At 44.6% G+C, this 24,771-nt stretch overlaps 4 protein-coding genes, 1 long non-coding RNA gene and 1 pseudogene across 5 annotated transcripts; 1 reads left to right on the forward strand and 5 right to left on the reverse strand.

The window, feature by feature from the left end:
- Positions 1-354: 354 nt before the first annotated feature.
- On the reverse strand, positions 355-3,900 carry LOC109753928 (uncharacterized). The gene is made up of 4 exons (XM_020312851.4): positions 3,429-3,900; positions 2,403-2,500; positions 2,241-2,306; positions 355-1,247 (listed from the first exon to the last, which is right to left on the reverse strand). The coding sequence occupies exons 1-4, from the start codon at positions 3,794-3,796 to the stop codon at positions 568-570; spliced, it is 1,212 nt and encodes a 403-aa protein (XP_020168440.1). The 5' UTR covers positions 3,797-3,900; the 3' UTR covers positions 355-567.
- Positions 3,901-4,389: 489 nt separating this feature from the next.
- On the reverse strand, positions 4,390-8,139 carry LOC109753939 (uncharacterized; annotated as a pseudogene).
- Positions 8,140-8,932: 793 nt separating this feature from the next.
- On the reverse strand, positions 8,933-13,544 carry LOC123494172 (uncharacterized). Its single transcript, XM_045229036.2, has 3 exons — positions 13,301-13,544; positions 12,426-12,551; positions 8,933-9,613 (listed from the first exon to the last, which is right to left on the reverse strand). The coding sequence occupies exons 1-3, from the start codon at positions 13,454-13,456 to the stop codon at positions 9,353-9,355; spliced, it is 543 nt and encodes a 180-aa protein (XP_045084971.1). The 5' UTR covers positions 13,457-13,544; the 3' UTR covers positions 8,933-9,352.
- Positions 13,545-13,740: 196 nt separating this feature from the next.
- On the forward strand, positions 13,741-15,062 carry LOC109753944 (uncharacterized). The gene is made up of 2 exons (XR_012185052.1): positions 13,741-14,624; positions 14,706-15,062. It is a non-coding gene; the product is annotated as an uncharacterized lncRNA (long non-coding RNA).
- A 207-nt stretch (positions 15,063-15,269) lies between these two features.
- LOC109753938 (uncharacterized) lies at positions 15,270-16,780 on the reverse strand. Its single transcript, XM_045228166.2, has 2 exons — positions 15,775-16,780; positions 15,270-15,692 (listed from the first exon to the last, which is right to left on the reverse strand). The coding sequence occupies exons 1-2, from the start codon at positions 16,720-16,722 to the stop codon at positions 15,432-15,434; spliced, it is 1,209 nt and encodes a 402-aa protein (XP_045084101.1). The 5' UTR covers positions 16,723-16,780; the 3' UTR covers positions 15,270-15,431.
- LOC141022929 (uncharacterized) lies at positions 16,748-17,711 on the reverse strand. The gene is made up of 3 exons (XM_073499216.1): positions 16,920-17,711; positions 16,829-16,874; positions 16,748-16,770 (listed from the first exon to the last, which is right to left on the reverse strand). Exons 1-3 carry the CDS (start codon positions 17,709-17,711, stop codon positions 16,748-16,750), a joined length of 861 nt encoding a protein of 286 aa, XP_073355317.1.
- Positions 17,712-24,771: the final 7,060 nt, after the last annotated feature.

Raw genomic sequence — 24,771 nt, forward strand, 5'->3', positions numbered from 1 at the left:
ACTGATTCTGGACGATCGCACTTTCTCTTTTGTCTGACCGAATTTGAAATGTTGTACCAACATTGGCCATACCCGTATTCTGCATGAATTTCCTCTGGACAATTTGCTTTCCTAGTTGCTTTACTTTCTAAACATGCTACCAGGATCTCGGAATCACGACCGTTAAGAGCTCCCTCATAACTGCAGGTCGCGGTACATGGCCTCTGTTTGATGAAATCAGAATAGTCGAGAACAAAGTGGCTAACTGGTGCGTAACTGTGGGAATCTGACAAACAGTTCAGCCAAATTCTGAAGAATATAGAAGTGATTCGATAGAACACACAGAACATGTTGCTATTACAATACGGCAACAAATAATAAAGCTCTGGCTTCATACGTTAGTCAGCATTGTATTTATTTCAACAAAGAGAGAAAAACAAAGCACTTACCTAAGCTTGCAGTAGTTCTAGTTCTCAAAACACCATTATGGATGGAGAATATATGCATAAAAGTCCACGAGAACAACATAGGGCAATTCGAGCAGAGCTCGTACTAACTTCCTACACGGCGCTCTTCTACCAGTGTTCTCTACTGGTAGTTCCTCCCTGGCCCGTCCCTTCCCTCATATGGAGGAGGGGCCGCGTTGTTGTAGTTACCACCACCTTGGTAGCCTGGGTTACCACCTGGTTGGCCCTGGTAGTCTGGTGCACCACCACCATAGCTAGGACCACCGCCTTGGTAGGGAGGAGGCTGGTTGCCACCTGCGAAAGGCGGCGGCGGGTTGCCTCCTGGCGCTCCACCCTGGTATCCAGGGTTGTTGCTATGGTAGGCTGGGCCTGGTCCATTGTGCATGTTGCCACCAGGATTACCCTGGTAACCTTGGTTGCCAGCTGGGTAGCCAGGGGCTGAGGCACCTCGGTATCCAGGGGGTGGTGGTGCATTTGGATAGTTTGGTCCACCTCCTGCAGCATAGCCTGCCTGTGGGTTTGGTGCATGGGGCTGGTAATTTGGTGGAGCACCTGAAAGCGGCGGCGGGCCCTGTGCACCGCGACTTGGAGGAGCAGCATCATGGGGTGGCATTTGGTTTGGAGGACCACTCTGGTAGGCCTGTGTGTTCTCCCTTCTCCTTTCAAAGTTCCTCGACCTGTCAAAGTTGCGAGGCCTGTCATTGCGCCGGGATCTATCATTGGCACGGGCATTGTTTCTCACCCACTCCTCATGGTATTTGGGGTCGTAAGGAACAGCTTGTCCATCTATAAATGGTTCTCCTGAAATACAAGAACAGGCATCAAATACACTCTCTTTACATATGGACACAGATGAAAACTGGAAAAAGTGCACAAGCTCAAATAATCCAGGGAAGAAACGGCAGGTTAAAATGTTAAAAGCTGCCACCTCAAGGGGATCAAATTGCCAGGACAGAATGACAAACACTAGATACTATAAATCGTCTTGCACAAAGCACTCGACAGGCTAGATAGTCATACAGATTTGCATTTTTATCTTAGGATATAGCCCTTATCTTATACTGTACTAGGATATATAGTTCTAGCAGGACGATGTATACTTTAAACAAAAGCTGGAAACTACAGAAGCACTACCATATAGCTCTCATATCAATTTTGAGTTGTACTCTGTTATATTCAGGTTTCATCAGAAGACAGAAGTTTGTAGTTTGTAGCGTTACCAAAAAGTTACAGGGGCCAACATAAGCTCATACTTCAATTAAAAATTAACGAAGTTGTCAACAAACACCATTTCTTTCAGTTGAAAAGATATTTTACATACTGGTTACATCCTTTACTATATACTGTAGGAATGAAGATACAGAGAGCAGTCAAGATTTAACTCAGATACTAGAAAACTCCACGATAACAACAATGAGACATTCATCACTAAACAGATAAATGCTTAACTACAAATCAACGGGGTACAGAAGCAAATCAGCAGAACAAATAAGATAACAATGATGATCATTGTTTAATAAATGGAAAAATATTCTGACAGGATAACAATATTAACCTTTTGAGTAAAAATACAATTCCTAAAATGCATGCGCTACAGGAAATTACAACATCTAGGAAAAGTATTATATAGGGATTCTGAAAATTCCTAGATCTGGAATTAAGATAATCATAACACACAACATCATAGTAGCAGCACAGAGTGGTAAATCTATTACCTAGTCAGGGAAAGAGCAACATGCATTTAAAATTATTATACTGTAGTCAATATTCAGTCAGATAGTACATAATCATTACCTCCATAGTCCTTATTTCTGACATCCAGGTATGAATCAGGAAGAACCCAACGGACTTTAGGCAACTCTGAAAACAATAATTTAGGGGCATTTAACACAAGATCATTTTAAGTCACCTTCATAAAAAGATCACATACAAGACTTTTCATGTAATGATCAATACCTTTGAGTTTGTAGGAGAGTTCCTCAGATACTAGGGCACCAAAAGCAAAATAATGCCTAGTTGACACAGAGTAGATCTTCATCCTTGCTTCGTCTTCACTGGAACATAGGAAAGATCCAAGATACAGATATGTTATGAATAGCACATAGATGACTGAAAACACGTTTCATGTTAAGACTGGAGACAATTAAAACATAAAGAAGAATTATGTTCTATTCTCATCAAACCAATAAGTTGTTATGGTCCAGAGGCAAACAAAAATACTAAGAAATGGTTAAACTGCAACAGATGTCCAAGAACAAAGTTAATGAACTCACAGTTGTCTAGGTACCAAAACAGATAGTAAGCATGATCCCCAAGTAAGAATCACAAATGATAAATGTGAAAGGAGCATTAAAATGATAAAATTGCACAAAAATGAGATAGGAACAATGGACACATTATCACACTTCTCCAATTCCGACTCATAACCCATGGAATCGATAAAAATACCTCCATCAGTAAATCTACAAAATAACCAAACTTCAACGACCCCTCTCTAACTGAGTCTCTACACCCACTAATTTCCAAACACCCTGAAACATGTCGGTGCATCAGAACAATACCCCACCCAGATAGACCATACAAATGAATCCCCACTCTGTCATAACCATACTACCATAGTCAATATTGCATATAAAAGACTAAGAACAACGAGCATGATCTCTAAAACAGTGATCAGAGCATCAAACAGTCGTCTCTATTCAACTAACATAGCAATTTCATACATCCATGAGGTCATTATTGCTGCATAATAAATTAAAAAAGCCCTGGTCAGGAACTGGTAAAATCTATGTACACACAAATTGGAGGCTAGTATCACAACAGACGCTAGCACGCCATCAACTACACCACCTTAACAACGCTCGCCATTCCCCACCCCGAATCCCCTCCACAGAATCCAGATCCAAACATACGCACCATAAAACTACCCTGATGTGAGGAGCTCGTCAGTGCGGGAGGGGGATGTGGCACGGGGAGCCATACCTTCCGACGACCTGGGCGAGGGTCTTGATGTACCCGTCGATGATCTCATCGCGGGTGACATCGGGGTTGGCGCCGTCTCCTGGTGGCGGCTCCATGACGACAAGCCAGTGCTCGAAGTCGCACCCGTCGAGGAGGATCGTCTCCTTGGGCGGGCGGTTGCTCCAGTTCGGGGACGAGTCCCGCAGCGACGAGTTCGCCGGCTGCGTCGCGAATCGCCTCGCCGCCGCCCAGGGCGCCGCGGCGGGGGACGGGACCAGCGCCGCCGGGAGGAGGCTCCCCGCGGCCGCGACCGGGCGGAGGAAGCGGGAGGCGGCGGCATGGAGGGGCGAGGCCCTGGAGAGGAGGAGCGCGCGCGACGCCGACGCCATGGTGGAAAACCCTAGCGGGGATGGGGGATGGGGGAATGGGACGGGTAGTGACCACGGGGGTTTAAGGCTTCAGCGAGAGTGCGATTTATAGAGGGGCCCGTGTTCTGTTGCGGCCGAGAAATATCTTCATTCCCTGGGCTTGGGCTGTGAAGAGTGTGATCTGTTGTATTAGGAATATGGGCCTCCATGTGTGATGGGCCGCAAAAAAAGCTCGATGCGATTCGATTTCGGCCTAGGATCTAAGCCTTTTTTCACGTGTTTACGTGCCAATCAAAAAATAACACAGCTGTCTCAAAAAGAAAAAGGAAAAACAGCTCTGGCACCATAGTCAGCAGTCAGCACTGTGTTTATTTCGATATAAAGTGAACAAACAATGAGGACATACGAAAACATAGTCAGCATTGTGTTTATTTCGACAGTGGGAATACAATGAGCACTTAGCTAAGCTTCTAGTAATTCTAGTTCTCAAAACACCACTAGGGAGAGAGAATAGTATACATGCATAAAAGTCCATGAGAGCAACAAACGAGAGTACAAGACACGAGCAGAGCATGTACGAACTTCCTACGCGGTGCTCTTCTAGCAGTGTTTCTCTATTGGTAATGCCTCCCTGGCCCGTCCCTGCCCTCATAGGGCGGTGGTGCGGCATTGTTGTAGTTGCCACTGCCCTCCTGGTAGCTTATGTTTTGGTATCCTTGTGCACCACCACCATAGCTATGACCAACGCCTTGGTAGGGAGGATTGTTGCCATCTGCAGAAGGGGGCGGCGGATTGCCACCTGGCCCTCCACCATGGTATCCAGGGTTGTTGCTCGGATAGGCAAGGCTTGGACCACCGTGCATGTTGCCACCATGGTTACCATCTTGGTTACCCAGGAGTTGGGGCACCTTGGTATCCAGGGTGTGATGTGTTCTGATAGTTTGGTCCCCCTGCTGGAACATAGCCTGATTGTCGGTTTGCTGCATGGGGCTGGTAATTTGGTGGTGGCGGCCCCTCTGTAGGGCGCACTGGAGAACCATCGCGGGGTGGCATTTGGTTCTGGTCGGGAGACTGGTAACTTGGTGGAGCAGGCCTGCTTTGATATGTGTTCTCCCTTCTCTTGTCAAAGTTGCGAGTTCTGTCGCCGCGGTTGTGCTGGGGTTCATTAGCACGACGATTGTTAATCACCCATTCCTCATGGTATTTGGGATCGTAAGGAACAGCTTGCCCATCAATAAATGGTTCCCCTGAAATGCAAGAAAAGGCATCAGATACACCCAGATATCTTTACCACGTGAAGAAGATGAAAAATGAATATGTTGCACAATCTCAAATCATCCAGGGAAACGCAACAGGTTAAGATGTTAAAGCTGCCACCTCAAGGAGCTTAGAAGGCCAAGACAGAACGACAAACACTTGATATGTTAATAAGAGAGACAGCTTGCAGCCAAAAACGTATACCACTAGGAGGACTATATATATAATTATATTTTAAACAAACACTAGCAACTAGAGAAGCGGTTCGGTGCCGTATACTTAGCTTGAAAAACGTTCTTGTATTATGGAACGGAGGGAGTAGCTCCCAATTAATTTTAAATGAACTGTGTAATATTCAGGTTTCATCAAAAACAAAAGTTTGTGGTTGGTAACAGTGGCCAACGTAACCTCCTAGTTACGTACCAGTTAATCAAGTTGTCACCAATGCATATATATTGGTGACATCCTTTACTACATACTGTAGAAATGAAGATACAGAGAGCAGTGAAGAGTATACTCAAATACTAGAAAATTCCACATGATACCGATGATGAGATGTTCACCACTATAGTTTACTGCTAAACTATAATGCAAAGGGCTACAGGAATTGCAGCACAAATTGGATTCCAACAGTGATCATTAATCAATAAATGGAAAAATAATCTGAAGGTAAAGCATGTCCTAAGACTTTGAGTAAAAATACAATTCCTAAAAGCATGTGCTAGACGAAATTACAACCTCAAACAGAAGTATTATATAGGGATTCTCAAAATTCCTAGGTCTGGAACATGCAATTAAGATAGATGCTCATAACACAACATAATAAATAGCAGCAGAGTGGTAAATCTATTAACTAATCAGGGGGTAAGTAGCAACCATTTCAAATTATTATAGTGGACAAGTAAGGTAGGAAGCACATAATCATTTACCTCCGTAGTCCTTGTTTCTGACATCCAGATATGAATCAGGAAGGACCCAGCGGACCTTAGGCAACTCTGGAGATAAAAATTTAGAGGCATGAGGTTACACGAAGACCATGTGAAGTCACCTTCAAAAAAAGTTGCCATACAAAAAATTTCATGTAATGATCAATACCTTTGAGTTTATAGGAGAGTTCGTCAGATATTAGGGCTCCAAAGCAAAATAATGCCGAGTTGACACAGAGTAGATCTTCATCCTTGCTTCTTCTTCACTGGAACATATAGGAAAGATTATTCAAGATACAGATATGTTATGAAGCACAAAGATGATTTAAAACACATTTCATGTTAGGACTGGAGAGAACCAAGACATCAGGGAGAACTCTGTTCTGTTCTCGAAGCAATGAGTTGTTATGGTTCAGAGAGGCAAACAAAATTACTAAGAAATGGTGAAAGGAAGTTAGTGCACTGATAGTCGTCTATGTACATACAAATAACTGATACCAAGCATGCTCCTCAAGCCAGAATCACCATCAGCACAAATGATTGAGTGTGATTCTTGAATGAATATGCATAGAAATCATCATGTAATTAAATGATTAAGTGACACAAAAACAGCTAGGTAAGGTAAACTTATCGCACTTCAACAACTCCGAGCCATTACACATCAAATCGATAAATCACCTCCATAAGTAATAAATCTACAAAATAACCAAACTTCATCTACCAATCTTCAACCCAGTTCCTTGCCCGCTAAAACACTTACAAATATAGCTGTGCCTCAAAATGAGACCTTGAAACACAGACCGGCAATATGAACTTGCCATTCTGTCATAAGATTCCCATAGTCAATAACATCAAAATGAGACCTCGCAATACAGACCGACGATATGAACTTCCCATTCTGTCATAAGATTCCCATAGTCAATAACATCAAAATGAGACCTCACTACAGACCAACTAAATCAATTCCCCATTCTGTCATAAACAGACTGCCATGGTCAGTAATGAACATGATAGACTGGAACTACTAGCACAATCTCTAATATGGTGATCAGAGAAACCCTGCTAACAGAAACCGGTACTCCTCTTTTCACTTCTCTGTACACACAGTGGAGGCTAGTATCACTTCTCTGTACAACATACTCCGCACCAACTTACTAATCCCTCGACATTCCCCACCCCGAATTCCCCAGACAAATTGGAAGTTTGGAACATACGCTCCAGAGTCCAGAACCTCGAGGATGTGAGGCGTGCGTCAGTGCGGGAGGGAAATGTGGTACTGGGATCCATACCTTCCGATGACCTGAGCGAGGGTCTTGATGTAGCTGTCGATGATCTCGTCGCCGGGGATGTCGTTGGCGCCGTCGCCTGGGGGCGGCTCCATGAGGACGAGCCAGTGCTCGAAGTCGCACCCGTCGAGGAGGATCGTCTCCTTAGGCGGGCGGTTGCTCCAGTTCGCCCGCAGTGACGAGTGAGCGGGCTGCGTCGCGAATCGCCTGGCCGCCGCGGCCGAAAACGGGACCGGCGCCGCCGGGAGGAGGCTCCCCGCGGCGGCGAGCGGGGAGGCGGGAAATGGGGTGGAGTTAGAGACGATGGGGTTTAAGGCTTTAGCTGAGAGTGCGCGAAGCTAACCAACGTACAGCCCTAGTCGAGTAAATAGCATAAAACTACTACTTTACACGTTAGGGTTTCAAAAAACTACCGGTTTTTAATTTTTCTCAGATAACTATCAAATAAGTGGTCCGCTGTTTCAAAAAACCCAAATCACCGAGTCTTTATAAGTTGATCATGATTATGACAGTTCGGGCCCACATGTAAGATAACCGTTTGTTTGACCGTTTACTTTGACCGTTAACTTACATCTGGGTCCCACATGTAAGTTTTTAAAAAAGCATCCGGGTCCCTGTAAGTTTTCTGAAAAAAGCAATCAGGTCCCTGTGACTTTTCTGAAAAAGCAATCGGGTCCCCATGCAGCCACGAGCTCGATCCCGCTTGGCAGGGCAGCGATGCTTCCTCCGGCCGGCGAGCCGCGCCTACAGCGGCGGAATCCATGTCGTGCACCACCTGAGGCCGGTCAGCCGCGCCCGCAGCGGCTGGATCCACGCTGGTCATCGCCTGAGGCTGGTGAGCCTCACCCGCAGGGGCCGCCATGCCGTGCCTCTCCTGCGGCCGCCGCCACGCCATGACTCCCCTGTCGCCTTGCCGTGCCTCGCCTGCGGCCACGCCATGACTTGCGAGTCACCTGCCGCCACGCCGCGCCTTGCCTGCGGCGGCCCCCATCCCCTGCCGCGAGCTCCTCAAGCTCGACGCGACGGCCTGCGCCGCTGTGGAGTACGCACCTCCCGTCGCCGCGGACGAGGTCGGCCTCGTCGCCACCGTCGCCACCAGGAGCTCCGGCGAGCACCTGCCACGACTGTTGGGACGCTGGGGAGGGTCGTCGCCGGCTTGGGATGGGCGGAGGGGCGCCGGCTTGGGGGGGAGGGTCGCCGGCTTGGGGGGTGGGAAGGATCGCCGGCTTGGGAGGGGGAGGTGGGTCGCTAGCTCGGGAGGGGAGAGGGCCAGCACGGGAGGCAGAGAGGAGGGAACAGAAGAGATAGAGAGGAGGAAGAAAGAGAAGAGGAAGAGAAAACTTACATGTGGGCTCCACATGTAAGCTAACGGTCAAACTAAGGTCAAACTAACGGTTTGTTTTAGGTGCGGGCCCAACCTGTCATAATCAGGATCAACTGATAAAGACTCGGTGATTTGGGTTTTTTGAAACAGCGGACCACGCGACTGGTAGGTTTCTGAGAAAAATTAAAAGTTGGTAGTTTTTTGGAACCCTAGCCTGTAAACTGGTAGTTTTTTGCTATTTACTCGCCCAAGTCATATCATAACTAAGTCGGCCTTTCTCTATTAAAAAAAAAAACAAGTCGGCGTCCAATTTTTTGTTCATACTATCTATCTGTCAAAAGCAATAGACAGATTAAACTACATCTTTATTTTTATTGCAAAATACTCCCTCCGTGACTCCGTCCATGTAAAACGCTTTTGCAAGCTAACGACTAACGGACGGATTTCATACAATATGTCCAAGCCAATCTACTTTTTTAAAATTTCATCATCGAAAATACAACCATGTAAACAATTATTTAGAGCTAATATAAATTCTAATTTCTTTTGAAACAAGCTCGTGCAGTCATACATCAAAGAAGAAACAACGCATAGGATGCAAGCCAAGTGTGATGTGTGGCTTCTCGTCAATGGCGGTGATCTACAAATCTCCCGTTTTTCTAGTGTAAAAAGCCGCAGTGTAAAAAGCGGCAGTGATTAGGCTAACATCGTCTTAGTAGCTAAGGGATACACATCCCTCACGCTCGAGTCCACATCAACTTACTTACACTATCTCTCCATCACTCTACCATACATTGGTCCCCGTAGACTCGGCTCTCTCCTGCTCTATTGCCTGTAGTCGTATGTCCATGCTCTGAATTCGGGATTCGAACGGAGAGAACCGAGTGGAAATTGTTGTCTCAAAGTCCTTCAACTGTGCACTGATTCTGGCTTCAACACCTTGAATCAAAGCCCTCAGCTCCTTGACTCCCGCTGAGTTCTCCTCCTCCAACCCACGTGACAGCCGCTCGCTCTCACCAGAAGTAGTTGCCGAGCCAACATTCATCTACAATCAAAGATAAAATGATCAGAATGTTTCTCAGACGAGTACATTTTCAATAAAACTTAACTTATAGATTGTCTAAACTTATGTTGCCTATTTCTTTTAGTCAGTCACTGGTGTCTACACTTTTTATTTGCTATCAACTGAACATGGACGGGCCCTCTGTACGATGTGTATAAAAGGCCAGCCCATAGAACCACCACAGAAAACAACAAAATCAACATATCACAGGCGAAAGAGAAATAAAAATAATGCTGACACAAAATTTATCAATAATAGATAAAAAAATCTAGAGTGAGTTCAAAGGAAAAAGTTCAAAGCAACAACAAAACACTCCACATAAATTTTCAACACTGTACAAAAGTTCCTTCTCGGTTGAACTCACGAGAGATTACACTTCAAACCTTCAGGCCTCCCACAAGCACCATCATGACTTGGCATCCTTGGATGAACCTTTTACTGAGGAAGTCTAGGCAACCATTAGGAACCTACCTTTGGACAAGCCACTGGGGCCAGATGGGTTTACTAGTCGTTCCTATAAATCTTGCTGACTGTGTGTCTGTGTCTGTGGGGGGGGGTCAAGGGAGATGTGCTGCAGGCCCTCCCATGAGTCTTATTCACAGTTTTGCTAAGTTAGTTGCAAAGCTCATGCCCAATCACCACTGCTGCCTGGCATAGTGTCCTATCAACCAAGGTGGTTTTATCAAGGGGACGAGAGCATACATGATAATTTTCCCCTTGTCCAGCAAATGGCAAGAAGTTTACAATAGAAATGGAACCACACATCCTCCTTGAGTTGGATATTTCTAAAGCTTTTGGTTCCGTTTCATGTCCCTTCATACCTCCTTTTGATTCGTAGGATTGGATCCTGTTGGAATTTTCCTAAGGAATCATTTTTACTACATTCCATAGGAAATCTAGCATCCACTCCAACCTACTTTTACAATTCCTTTATTTTTCATATGGCATCAAACACTGTCTGCTAATCATATTACGATTCAAGTGGGCATGCCACTTCAATCCTGTATTCTTCTTGTTCTTGTGTTTTGAAATTCCTTGTGAAGCAAAGAGGCCATTTATGTGAAATAAAAGATTTCCCTTGAACCACCCTTGGCCTTCCACCTTCCACTTACTATTCAGAAGCCCACTAAGGCTGAATTACACCCGCTTATTGACAAGATGGCAGATAATCTCCCAGGTTGAAAGTGTCCCTCATGAACTGTGATGGCCGTCTCATTACAGTACGAGTGGCACTCACCGCTATTCCCATCTACAATATGGTTGCTTTGGATCTGCCAAAATGGGTGATAGCCATTGATAAGCTGCACAGGGGCTTTCTTTGGAAAGGCTAATAGTGATAATTGTCATGTCTCATGGGAGCGGGTAAACTGACCAATCCAATATGGAGGACTGGGCATACATAACTGGAAATATTAGGGTGGGCACTCTGAATCCGATGGATGCAGAAAAGGACGCCTTGCAGCCCTTGCAGCCATGGGCTGGTACCCATCCAAGTCCCGCGAAATGCCCAAGCTTTGTACAGTGTTGCGGTGGAAACTTTTGAAGGGAATGGACAGAACACCATGTTCTGGTCTGATTGATGGTTACAGGATAGAACAGTTGCTGAATTGGCCCCAAACTTATTCAAGTTGATCTCTAAAGGAGCTGTCAAGCAGCCATAGCAGATGGGTTACAGACATTAAGGAGCTCTCACTGTCCAAGTCCTAATAGACCTACATATATGGGACTTTGTGGATGGTCCAATCCTACAACAAGACACTCCTGATCAGCATCGACAGCGGCTTACATGGTCAGGCTCATATACCAGCAAGTCAGCTTACAATGCATTCTTCCGCGGGTCAATCGGATTTGCGCCATGGAAAAGAATTTGGAAAGGCTGGCTCCATTGCGCTGCAAGTTTTTCGTTTGGCTTGCCATCAATGATACTCGTTGGACTCCTAGCCTCGCCAAGAGGGGACAATCGCACTCTGTGGCCTGCCCTCTTTATTATCAGGCGGAAGAGTCAATCCAGCACATACTTTTTCGTGTGTTTTCGCTCGGCAAGTATGGACGTACATTCTGCAAAAGGTTGGGCTTAGCTACCAATACCATTGTGCCCTAGCCTACTACGCCATTTGTTTCTCAAGCTGGTTGTGCGGCTAAAGAATTCCAGAGAAGGCTCAATTCTCTGATCATCTTAGTTGCTTGTGAGATGTGGAAACATAGGAAACGGTTGTGTGCTTAACGGAACTAGCCCGTGTTTCACTGGGCTTACAGAAAGTGTACCCGTAAAAAAAGGTCTTACAAAAAGTGGCAACTGAGAGCGCTCTGTGATGTTTGGCTGGTGGCTGAGGACTCCATGAGCTGCTCCTAAGGTCGCTCACCCCAGACACTTGGTCCTTCCCCTGGGCCAGCTGGTCATGTGCATGTGTGTGTGAGTGGCGATCCTGTACTAGCTTATATCTGTGTGTGTGCGCGGTCACGTGGAGCATGTTTGGGGTGAGGGTCTTTACGCTCTCTCCCTTCTATCTTTATTCCTTCTTCCTAATGAAATGGTACACAGCTCTCCAGCGTGCTCATATAAAGAAGTTGCACAAAACTTGCATCACTTCATAAGATGCAAGAACCATTATAAAGTAGTGCTACCTTTAATAATGATGTATTCATCTCCAAATGATATATTCTAGTTACTCATAGTAGTAGTTAATTAAGGATCATGCCTGTACAGACGCCCTCTCTCTCTCTCTCACACACACGCGCGCGCGCGGGGATAGGCACGGGAACCAAAAAGAGAAACAAAAAAGAAACTATGCACCTTTCTTGTTTTGTGTTGTTTCCATTGCAGCACATGGAACGCACCATCACTTCCTGTCAGAACAAGCCTTCGACGAGTCCATGCTTTTCCTCTTACTTCGAACCTATCTATTTTGACATCCTTTTCCTGCATTTTAACATATGCAGCATTAGTGCAAAACAACAATAAAATCAACCGAGTAAAGATATAAATATTTTATTTAATTAAGAAATTTAAGATAGAGACAGTGAAGCACTAGTAATCAAAAGTTGACTAAGGGTGTGTATGGGACAGTTCCATTCCACATGTTCAGTAGTGAATATGGTGGAGTAGTGCTACAGACATCCACAGCTCCATATTTTGGGGGGAGCGGATTGTCCACCTGGCCCTGTAGTTGATAGAGAATTAACCACAACTGCCACTGGATACACCCCTAGATTCAGCACCCTTCACGCCACCGTTGCCTCTCTTCTCCTTGACCGTGGCCATGGTAATTTTCCACTCCTCTCCCCGGTGGCATAGCTGCCCACGCCGGGCCTCCTCTCCCCCCATCTCTCCCGAACAGACCGCGCCTCAAGTAAGCTGCCCCCTCCCTAATTCCCCGTTCTTTCTAAATCAGTGTTGCCCATCTATGTGGATCTGGAGCCAACCTTCCCCAAAACAGTGTTGTGTGGCTCCAGAGTTTAAAGGCGGAGCAAAGTTTAGGTGAAGCAAAGATCTCTCAAACACACCCTAAGACTAAAGGCACTATCTTACTCCCAGTCTTCAAACCACTAAGAATCAGAAATTGACTAAGATTTAGATCACTATCCTATCCCTAGTCTTCGAACCATTAGTTATCAAACAAGGCTTACAGAAACATATATATCTAAAAGACAAATAGTGTTGTATTGTACCTTCATAGTACTAATGAAATGTTCTGTCGACTCTTCATCTGATGCAGCCTTACAACCTTTAACTGAACTGGATATGCGAGACTTGGTTGAGTTAATAACCCAAACTAACCCATCTTGCTTTTCACCTTCTTGGACATCATGATCAATTGAAAACATTGCTCCATTATATAGTAACGCTAGGGCATGATTCTTCTTAATCCACCCTGGTGGCCCCACGTTTATGTCACTTAACAATTCATTCACGATATTGAAACCATGAATATCACTATTGGACAGTAGTTGATCTACAATGAAAACAAAAGAGCTGGTAAGAAAAAGTCCCTTTGCAACCTAGACAACCTACAAAAGGGAAAGCTTTTCCACCTGGCCACGAAAGAAGTCCACATAACCCCCTGAGGTTTCCGAAACCGGCTAATTCACCCCCTCAACTCTAAAACCGGTTAATTAGCCCCCTGAGGTCTCTAATACCAGCCAGGACACACCCTAATCCCAATTAGAGTGGTTTTTGCCGGTGGTTTTGCTCGCGTGGCCCTGGACCATTGCCACGTCGGCTTGGTGGAAGGCGCGAAGAGATACGAGGACGCGCGTGAAGTTTTACTCAATCCCCAATCCGGTATGCGCAATCCCTAGTTCCCCTCTTCCTTCTCCCCTGTTCGCCGCCATGGCCGCCAGATGAGTCTCGTCCTCCTCTGTTATGTAGTTCCTCCCTTTCCCTGTGTGTCTCCATGGCCGCCCCACCTACGTAATTCCTCCTCCCTCGATCCCCCATTCTCCAGCGCCCTGGACGAGGACCGCCCTCGTCATGGCTCAATGGAGCAGCGACTGCTTGTCTTGGAGTTCCTGTTTGACTCGTCGTCTAGCCGTAGCGGGCCGCCGATCCCCTATAGTTCTTGTTCATCTCTTCCTGTTCTTCAGGTAAGAAGTGGATGCTAGTTTCGTGAGAAAAGAAAAATGGATGTTGGTGTACAGGTTATCTTTTTACCCAGAATATGTACCGATTATTATCAATTTGCCAACACAATTGATTCTTTGATTCACTTGCTGTTGCTACTGTACGTAGCTTAGCATCAGACTGAATTTTTAGTATAGCCAAGACAACTTCAGAGCTCCAAACTGAATATCGTTGTGAAGTAATACTCGCAAGTTAATATAAATTTCTCATTCACCCAGTTAATTTCGCATTCCTAACCTATTCTATTATATATTTTGGGACATGCTAATGACTTAATTTTGTATTGGTGCATATGAATTTTTTCTGACTTCAATCGGAGGCTCTAAGCACCAAACTTGCAGGAGGCACTACATTTGCGAACGATGACACCAGGTTAATGAAGTTCTTCCTTCTCATTCGGTATTTATTTTGCTGCTTGTTAATGTGGTGTCTTTCTGCATTTTTTTGGACTAGAGGAATGAACAACTTCATCATCTTATAAGAGCATTGGAGCAAGAGAGAGCAATGCACAAGAAAGAGCAAGATAGATCAATGTTGCAGTTGCATTGGAGATTGTCAGCTGTATATGAAGATATGAAAGTGAAGAAAAAAAGGGACATGTGCCTTTATCATGATATTGTGGGTTGTTTCTTTAGTTTTAGATTTTGTTGCTGGTATGGTCGTCTCAGTCTAGTTGAGAAGAGAGAATTCAGATAATGCAATTTTTTTAAGGGAATGTACTTGTAGCTCTGCAATCTGTTGCATACGCAAAGATATATGTAATCTGAAAGCAAGCTTTTCTTGCTGTCATGAATGAAAGCTTTTATTAACTGAAAGTACTATGTTATTGCAACTATCATGGTTGCAAATTTGCAGCATTTTGTTTACATCAGCATCACTCTTACAAATTGGCAATAGCATAATTAAGAAACAAGACATGCCCAAAATTCTCTGTACAGTTTCAGCTTAACTTCGAAGGAACACATTTTTCTGAATGCAATAAGGAACATATCCCAGAATACCCAGTCATGCCCCACATCAGAAAACAGTACATGTATCAGATAATAGGGAAGAAGTACTAGCTTTACATAATATAGCATGAACAAAAAAATGCATAACAGTCAGCCATGCACCACAAGTTTATTTATATCTCATTGTAGCTAAATAACTAGAAGTTTAGTTATTGCCATGTAACCACCACTAGAATCTTGATTGGTTTGGCATTGGCTGAGATGTCGCCCTAGGTGCTGGTTGATAAGAAGATGTTCCAGATGTTGGTTGAGATGATTGTATCAGTGATTTCCTTCTGTTCTTTGCTCTCTCATAGAAAGGTGCAGTGGAAGGACTATTTTGCGCACCAGAGGCCTTCTTCTTCCTCTTTGGTGGCTTAGATGCTGGAGGAACTTCTTGTGTTGATGGGCCAGGAGCCGAACTTTGTTGTGTTGATGGAACATGAGCTTGCTGTATTGAAAAACAGTTAAGATTAGCAAATTTGCACATGTCAGGAAAAAATATGCAAAAAAAAGAAGATAGAAAGGGGCACCTCTGTTCTTGCTTGCTTGGCCTTTCTCCTTGTAGCTGCTCTTGTGAAGTTGGCATGCTCTTTATTACCAGCAGTATTGTTATTCGTACATTTTCTTTTGTTGTGACCCTGAGTTCCACAACTTGAACATGTCACCTGAGTGCCTGCTCTTGACATTTTTGATTGGTTCCTAGGTTTCTCTCCTTCCTCCTGCCTTCTCTTTGTCTGGGGCCTGCCAGTCTGTGTTCTTTTCTTAGGTGGAAGAGGTCTAGGTTTTTCAGAAATTGGACAATCTTCTAGTCCATTGATAGGCTGAAGAACATGATCATAAATTCTGTTGTACTCAGCAATAGAGTAGCAAGGTGAAATGTAGAGATCCAAATCTCTAGAGCAGGTGTAGATTGCACTAACCGCATGACAACAAGGTAATCCGGAAAGTTGCCAATATCTACATGAACATGTCCAGTTTTCTAGATTGACTGTGTATCTCCTATGCTCACCTTCATGTACTTCAAACCCATCCTTTCCATTCCACAACACTTGACACCTAGCAGATCTTTCAATGTTGACCTTCAACTTCTTGAAAATATTTGGACAAATGGTTCCATACCACTTCTCAGACTTTGCTCTGTTTTGTTGGATCCTCACAGTGACCTTCTTTCTAATGATTTCCATTGCAGTTAATACCGGATAGAACCTAGATCTCATGATGGCATTATTAAATGACTCACACATGTTGTTCTCAACTGAGTCACAAAAAGACCCAATCCTGAAGTAGGCCCTACACCAATACTCTGGTGTAGTTTTCATCATGTCTTTCGCACCCTCTATTGTCTTTTGTGCAAGCTTAGCCCTATTGTAATTGAACTGGCTTCTATCCGATGACTTGGCACATGCCCAAAACATTTTCTGAAAGACCTTGTCCCTATGCTCTTTTCTCCAGTTAGCGTAAATGTGTCTTGCGCACATCCTATGCTCTGCTTGGGGCACAAGCTCATTGACTGCCCTGATGAGACCCTACATAAGAGAAGCAAAAAAACCACATTAGCAAACAATCTCACATACAAAACCATACCTCCACTAGCCGCCACCACCTCCTTCGACGCCTTCCTAACATAGGACTAGATCCATAACAACAGTACGAGTAAAAAAAGTATTTAGCTCACCTTTTGCTGATCGAAGATGAACACCCATCCTTCACCATTGTTGTTTATCTGGAGATCTTTTTGAAGAAACCCAATGAACCAATACCAAGAATCATAGCTCTCAACCTCTACTATAGCCCAGGCTATTGGATACATCTGGTTATTGGCATCTCTACCAATTGCACAAAGCAATTGCCCCTTGAATGCACCCTTCAGAAAGCATCCATCTAGCCCCACAACTCTTCTACATCCTGCTAGAAATCCTTTCTTGCAACCATCTAAACACATATACATTCTTCCAAACACATTGCTCTCAAGAATTTCTGGATTTAATGTCACTGCAATAGTGCTACCTGGGTTGCTTCTAAGCAACTCAAGTTGATAATCATAAACTCTAGCATACTCACCATCTGATAGATCAATTATCTTCTCCATAACAAGTTTCTTTGCTCTTTTGCATTTGGATATGGACACATCAGCCACTAGATCCTGAAGAACAGCTTGTTGAATGTGCTCTGCCTTCCATGATGGATTGTCCCTGATTTGCCTAAAGTACTTTTTTGCAATGACACCACATATGACCAACTTGTTGTCCCTTCTTGGAATACATGTGTGCTCATTGTTGTATCTCCCTACTAGCAACCAATCAGACCTGCTGGTAATGGATCCATAAATACTCCAAGGACAGCCTGGCCAACTACATTTTGCACTTACTCTCTTCTTCTCGTCTTTTAGAAATAACAAGTGGTGATACGTTTTCAGTCCATACTTCACCAATGCATTCTTGAACTTCCTACTGTCATGGAAGGCCATACCAACAGAGAATAAAGGAATTTCAGAAGTACTATCATAAACTTTGTGCTCTGTCTTCTTCCTCTTAAGCATGTCATCCCCATCACTTGCTTCATCATAAGAGAAATCATCTGCACTGTCAAAATACGGTGTCACATCACCATCACCATCATCAAGCTTGCAATCCTCCGGGACAAGGAAATCCTCTGGCACATCAACACCTTTCTCATCCTCTTCCCCAAGCATCTTGTTCGTGATCTTGTTCTTAAGTTCCCTTGCATATTTTCTGAATTCAATTGTTTCTCCATCTTCAGCAGAACTATTGTCTTCATCTTCTAAACCAACCTCATAGTCGCTATCACTGCTTGTGGATTCATCTTCACCGCCTTTGTTTCTTTTCCCTTCAGCCACCTTTAGTTTTCCTATGGAGCTACTACCCTTAACAATCTTCCTAAAAACTGGCAACTTTTAGGGCTGATGAAATGCACGTGCATCTTCAGCTGCCTCTTGCATCTCCTCTGCACCTCCTTTGCATTCCTCTGAATTTTTCTGCTGATCTACACATTGTTTTTGTTGTTCTTCTCCCCATTGTCCCTCTCCCTGTTCTACCTCCCAATCACTAGTCTTGGCACTAGGCTCTTTTGGCATGTTAGCATAAAGATCTATAACACCAACATCAGTTACACATTTGACCATTTGAAGGACCGATTCTTCATCATCCATAATAACCAGAGCACCTTTGCCATTTAAAGGAAACATCCAATGCAAAGTTGTGGCATTTAGTACCTCATCAGAACAAGAAACATGATCTGCAAGGTGTTTCTTCAAATCTTGTAGACACAATTTGTCATACTCAATTGTGGACATTCCTGACCTTCCATCCAAATATTTCCACTGAATTCCATCATGATGTAATTCGCCTCGGAAATGAAACCGAACGGATAGGTAATTGAGTGGTTTCATGAAAAACAATAACAAAAAAACATATATAAGCGATCTGCACATATATAAGATTGAACCTCTATGCAATCAAACCATCACAAACTAGGATTTGCTTCTGAATGTTTACAAATTACTGAACTCACATAACAATGTTAATATGAAGAGTTCATTATATTTAAAAATTTAAAATGCCCAGGCCCTGTTAATGCTAAAGGTATGCAACCTGGAATACACATGACCTTTAGCAAAAGTTGTTTAGTTCCAGCAGGTGTCCGAAAGGGCCCTACTGATTGTGGTGCAGCTAATTAATGGCTACTACACTCTAAAAAAAATTAATGGCTACTGTAGTCGGCAGGCGAGTTGTTTAATTATGATGATCACACAAGTAAAAGAAAGCTAGGATGTAATACTACGACTAGTGCTGCGGGTAAGCTGTATTAACATCCTAGCTGTATTCTTACTCCAATCAAAATCGTTGGATTTCAGTTCGATCTTCTGAATTTGACTAGAACTACTAAAAAAATCTTTACAACCTGGACTGTTCAAACGTATAAGGATAACATCATACGCACGGTATGCACATTAACTGAACAGGCACTTGTCCGGTGTAGGTGTGGTGCGTTAGTACTAATAATGGTCGGCCTGTTTCAATGAGTAAGTGCAATCGTGCTGCTCGTCAGTCAAAAGGAAGGAAAAGTGCATCATTGCACTGCAGGCGTGCAAGCTTCAACACATGGTCCTCATAGAGAAGGACGTGTGTACTGGCATGGACGAGCAGAGCGCCTCAGCTGGAGTAATCGGGGAGATTGGTATTCACCTGCTTGTCGTCAAGCCACCTCCTGCAAGCGTGATCACCCTAACAAACAAGAACAAAGGATCTCAAACCTAGCGCCAAACCCCTCTCCGATCTTACAAAAAACCCGACTTTGACACACAAGCACTAGAGTCATCGAAAGGGACTGACCTGCTCGTCACCCGCCGCCTCCCGTCAAGCGCCGATCATAACGTCTTGCCCTGCCGCCGCGTCGTCGAAAGGAAAGAACGGAGAATGAGGCCAAAACAATAGGACGAGCAGTTAAGTCTGAGACCCACGCCACCAAGCCGACGTGGCAATGGTCCAGGGCCACGCAAGCAAAACCACCGGCAAAAACCACTCTAATTGGGATTAGGGGGTGTCCTGGCTGGTATTAGAGACCTCAGGGGGCTAATAAACCGGTTTTAGAGTTGAGGGGGTGGATTAGCCGGTTTCGGAAACCTCGGGGGGTTATGTGGACTTATTTCCCTGGCCACTCACCCGTAAAATCTGCAGGAGACGCAGGGGTCAATACTCTTCCAAACAACATATATGAAGGGAGAGATTCATCGGCTGGAATAGGCGAAGTCTTAGCAACAGTAGGTACAGTCTCAACTATAGGCAGTGCAGCCTCATTTGTAGAACTTGAACTCTTGACAGCATCTGCCGTGACATCAAAGAGATACCAAGGAAATGAGTATGCTAGTAGCTAATACTTCCAAAGTGTGATGTGTTAAAGCAACAATCGACATACCACACTGGCCTCCATTTGTAGGTTCCAATTGAAAGAAATCAATGGGCACACTAAAACCCTGCAATACAAATAAGCAATTAGGTGTTAGCCTGGGTTCAGATCCATGTCTATCTTAGCTTGGGTTAAGATAAGTTCTCCAGTTTACAGTTTGCTACAAGCCTACAAGAATAATTTAATTTCACCTCATTTGTGTTTTCCATAGCAAAGAAATCAAAAGTTGGTTTAGAGTTTGCAAGATTCCATGATTCTCACAACTTCTCAAGATTTGAACTTTGTAACAACTATTACAAGCCTAAATACAACATCTGAAGAAAACGAACTGAACTAAGAGTAGTTTGGAGGTGAGAATCTCACGTCATCCACCATTACTTCTTGTAATGAATCGGAGGTGGGCAAACTCAGATCCTGCAACAGAAAAGAACCCACTGTAAGTTGTTAACACAAGTATATACACATGCTTACTGTATAGATGTTAAGATTTATGTGGCAAAAAAATTACCTCTGCTGAAGTAATCAGGATGTTGTTCCATGTTTCTAAGTCAAGGGTCCCCACCTGGGTCATATTTTGAAGCTTAGCGCCATCATGGTATACCACCATATTTTCGGCGGAACACACATGTTTCCCTTTATTCTTCTCAAAAAGCTCTTTAATGTCTTTAACCTGCGGAAATGAATGCTCATTAGAACTCATTGACAACCCTGATTGATTGTGCAGAGAAAACCTGAAGTGTTTTTTAAGGGATCATTTGACTTCAAAACTGGTGTTCTTGTTAAAAACCACGAGACAATACACATGGTTAACTGACAAAATGAACACATGAGAAGCTAAAAGGAGTAAAGGATGCCTACACTTTTTTTGAGAGATTATCAGTACATATGCATTGCAAACTTGAAGAAGATGCAACTAGCTTTGCATTGGAAAAAAAGCTAAAGAAAAAATAGATAAGAATAGTCTTTTAGTTGTAACAGAACAGAAGATTGCCTTATAAATGGTTTTATGGTATTTGTCTAACTACTTGTTCACTGCCATATAATAGCATTTAGTTTGGTCAAATGAAGCCAAACATGTTTTCTAGCAAGAAATAGGATAAGCAAATGCATGTACATAGATATATTTGCTTGAATTTTAGTATATTGGGAAGTGGTTATACAATTATATAAACATCTAACATGGAAGTAGCTGTCCAACACTTCTCTGGCTAGTCCTTAACTCCGATTATAACAATCTAACTGGAAATGCTTCACAACATAGAGCAAACGTGCAGCCATGGCACCACAAGTAATCACAACAGAGGAGGGAAATGTGAACTGGCAGGAACTGCTATATATAATATTCTTGATTGTTTATCAATCTTCAAAATGTGAAGATACCATATTCAACTGATAATAACAGCATATAAATATGTTTCAAACATACTTTGGTATTAGGCAGTATCTTAATAACCAAAAAAATTGATATTATGGAAGAGAGGCATCGCATGCTAGCTTCTAGTACAAAATATATCAAAATTACAGATATTAATAGTAAGAATATGTTTCTCAAACGGTATGTAGTCAATTAATTCATATTAGTGACTATACAGGCTACATGAACTAGACCATCTAGTAAAAATAAACGAAACAACTGCACACACAACGTTTCCCTGTCCGATCCTCATACGATGCAACATCCAGTGGCCTGCTGTACTTTGAATCCAACTCACGGATGGTTCAACCTGGTGTGTTGGACATGGATCGTATGGAAAGTATCGTCTGTATAGCAGGACTCAAAAACAAACTATTACCAGATGGATAACTAGTAGTAGTACATCAAATTTGTGATCATTTGGCCATGTTTTGGCTAGGCAAATATCCACAAACTAAGAACACTCATCCTTCTTTCTAGCCTCGTCAGCTCCCACCTAGTTTTCCCCAAGGCTTATCAAGCCACATATATACTCGCAAATGGCAGACTGCAATAGAAATTCCGTGGAGTGATATGTTGCGTGAAAGTGCAAACCCTCCCCTCCCCCTCTCTCTCCCTCTCTCTCTCTCTCGCCCGCCCGCCCCCCCCCCCCCTCTCTCTCTCTCTCTCTCTCTCGCCCGCCCCCTCCCTCTCTCGCGCCCAGCTGGCACCTGGCTGGCAGGACACCGCCGCGTCGGGGTTAAGCTTGGAGGCTGGCCCACATGTCATTGACCCACTGCATCCTGATCCATGTTTCTTGTTCTCTTTCGTTTACCTGCTAGTCTGCCTTTGGTTTCATATAATTGTTATATAAACAAACGGCAGTTTTATTTATATCCAGAATATATCCAGATAGTGTTACTTCAACATTTTTAGAATGACAGCAACATGCACACTTCGTCGTGATTTTCTCCTCCGTGCCTACCCACCGCCTCCCTCTTCCACCACCGAATGTTTCGTGCAGGCCGTGGCCATAAGGCCAACTCCAACCCACGATCTCATTTAGTCCGGCGCGTCCGTTTAGATTGAAATGTATATAAATCGCGGCCCAACGCGTGGCCGCAAACAGAAGGACGTTCGTTTTCTGTCACAAACTTGACCCATTTTCGGGCGCTTGCGTTGAAGCAGACAATGCACAGACAGATGGGACGCGTGTCCTTGTCCTACCTGGCCTGTCCATCGAGGACACAAATGCTCCCGCCCTCCCCCGCCCCTTCCTGCTCCATGGTCGGGGCCCCGAAGCAACCCGTCGCTATCGTCCCGGCCGCCACCACCTCCCGTCCCGCGACGAGGAAGAAGAAGTAGCCGAGCACGGAGCTCACGCCGGCGGAGCACGACCGACTCGACCAAGAGGAGAGCCCGGAGGGTCGTTTAGGCGGAGAGGAAAGCTGCTGTCGAGTATGCCCTCGAGGTCGCCGTTGTGCAACACAAGGCCTTCGTTGAGGACAACGAGGCCCTCGTTGCCAAGGCCACATAGGCAGCGACGACGCACACCCTCTCGCGCTAGGGTTGTGCTGGCTTGCACTGGCCATTCTTTCCGCCGCCACCATGGCCGCGGCGAGCACATGCTCATCTTCTGTTCGCCCTCCATATGGCCATTCGCTGAACTCCTTCATAGCACCACAGACGGTCGGTGTTCATCCAGCACACGAGCATGCTGCGACCCGGTTCTCCACGTTGCCAGATGGCGGCGTGATCGCGCCGGCCACCCCCGCCCTCACGGCCGTCGTCGACCTTAACGTCGCACCTGGTTTAGGTGGCACCGACCAGTCGGCCACCAGGATGCAAGGGAAAGTAGCCACGGTCGATTCCTATGGCCAACCTTCCCGACAAGCGCAACCTGTTGGATGGAATGCCCAATGCGACGCCGGCGCAAGACGACCCCGACTTCAGTGATTTCATGGAGAACGTCATCTACGAGGGCCATGGTCAAGCTTTCCACCCCGAGGGCCAAGGCCAAGCCTTCGATCCCGACGAGACACTACTGCAGGATGCTGCTAACGCGACACTACGATCAGAGACCCTTCGACGAAACTGTGTGCGATGCAATAATCGCAAACGGTGGTGTGAAAAAACCGTCAAAAAGGTGCAAAACGTTTGCAATGACGGATGCATCAAACACGGTTCAGATTTTAGTTACTTGTGCGATGCAGGGCATACGGTTCAGTTCAATTAACTGTTTGCGATGAGGAGGAACAAAAGAAACGGGCAGCCAGATGAAGGTGTGTGTGATATACAACATACGGTTCACTCGGATGAACTGTTTGTGATTAGGCAACATAAAAGTAACGGTCAGCCAGATCAAGGTGTGTGCGATATACGGCATGCGGTGCACTCGGATGAACTGTTTGTGTTGAGACAAGAGAACAGAAACGGTTCTATATAACAAGATGTGTGTGATACGCGGCAAACAGGTCTGTAATTAGAAATGTGTGTGAAGACCGAAAATAACACAGATGATTGCTTCTAATAAGACATATGTGATATGCTCTATCTACACAACATCTATTGGCCATTGGGCGACGGGCGGTCATCCGGGTACGCAATAAGGATGAGAAGAAGCATCCTATATTAGCAAGGACTAGCTGTTCCACCAATAGCTCATCTAAGAGAACTCTCAAGTTAACTATGCTCAAGCTGAAGCAGCCATCAGATGGGTGACTGGATGAGAAGTTGTCTTGATGTTAAATTATCTGATGGGATTGGTCATACAGGTCAAATTAAATGACCTCTATGATCCATCTCATCAGTTAAATTAACCTCAAGGTCCTTTTTTTTAACACATGTTAAAGAAGGTCCACTGCATTACTTTTTGACAATGTGCGATACGTGGCATACAGTTGATCCATCCGACCTGTTTATGATGGAGCCATGTGTGTTGTGGGCAAACGCTTGCTAGTATACAACCGTTTGCGATTGATGAATTCATCACCGACGGGTTCCCTAGTGTGGTCCGTGTTCATCTGATCATCATCTACTTCTTGTGCTAGCTCGATGTTCCTTATATGCTAAGTTTCCATTAATTGATGGTGTTTTATGAACACGCCACCGTTTCCCGCCATTTACTCACCTGTTTCCCGCCACCCAGCGATATTGTGCATAAACCTAGGCGGCGCGCGATGCATGGAGGCAACAAGCGCAGCCTGTA

The sequence above is a fragment of the Aegilops tauschii genome, chromosome 5 (assembly GCF_002575655.3).
Source record: "Aegilops tauschii subsp. strangulata cultivar AL8/78 chromosome 5, Aet v6.0, whole genome shotgun sequence".
Lineage (NCBI taxonomy): Eukaryota > Viridiplantae > Streptophyta > Magnoliopsida > Poales > Poaceae > Aegilops > Aegilops tauschii.

Coding starts and splice junctions, on each gene's coding strand:
- LOC109753928 (XM_020312851.4), bottom strand. CDS start 3,796: ATGGCGTCGGCGTCGCGCGCGCTCCTCCTCTCCAGGGCCTCGCCCCTC. Junction 2,501..3,428: donor CTCGCCCAGGTCGTCGGAAG/GTATGGCTCCCC, acceptor CCTATGTTCCAG/TGAAGACGAAGCAAGGATGA. Junction 2,307..2,402: donor ACTCTCCTACAAACTCAAAG/GTATTGATCATT, acceptor TATTGTTTTCAG/AGTTGCCTAAAGTCCGTTGG.
- LOC123494172 (XM_045229036.2), bottom strand. CDS start 13,456: ATGTTTTCAATTGATCATGATGTCCAAGAAGGTGAAAAGCAAGATGGG. Junction 12,552..13,300: donor ATTTCATTAGTACTATGAAG/GTACAATACAAC, acceptor GTTAAAATGCAG/GAAAAGGATGTCAAAATAGA. Junction 9,614..12,425: donor AACAACACAAAACAAGAAAG/GTGCATAGTTTC, acceptor CTTTGATTGTAG/ATGAATGTTGGCTCGGCAAC.
- LOC109753938 (XM_045228166.2), bottom strand. CDS start 16,722: ATGTGCGCAAGACACATTTACGCTAACTGGAGAAAAGAGCATAGGGAC. Junction 15,693..15,774: donor CCAAGCAAGCAAGAACAGAG/GTGCCCCTTTCT, acceptor TTTTCAATACAG/CAAGCTCATGTTCCATCAAC.
- LOC141022929 (XM_073499216.1), bottom strand. CDS start 17,711: ATGGCCTTCCATGACAGTAGGAAGTTCAAGAATGCATTGGTGAAGTAT. Junction 16,875..16,919: donor TCATCTTCGATCAGCAAAAG/GTGAGCTAAATA, acceptor TTATGGATCTAG/TCCTATGTTAGGAAGGCGTC. Junction 16,771..16,828: donor GGTGGTGGCGGCTAGTGGAG/GTATGGTTTTGT, acceptor TCTCTTATGTAG/GGTCTCATCAGGGCAGTCAA.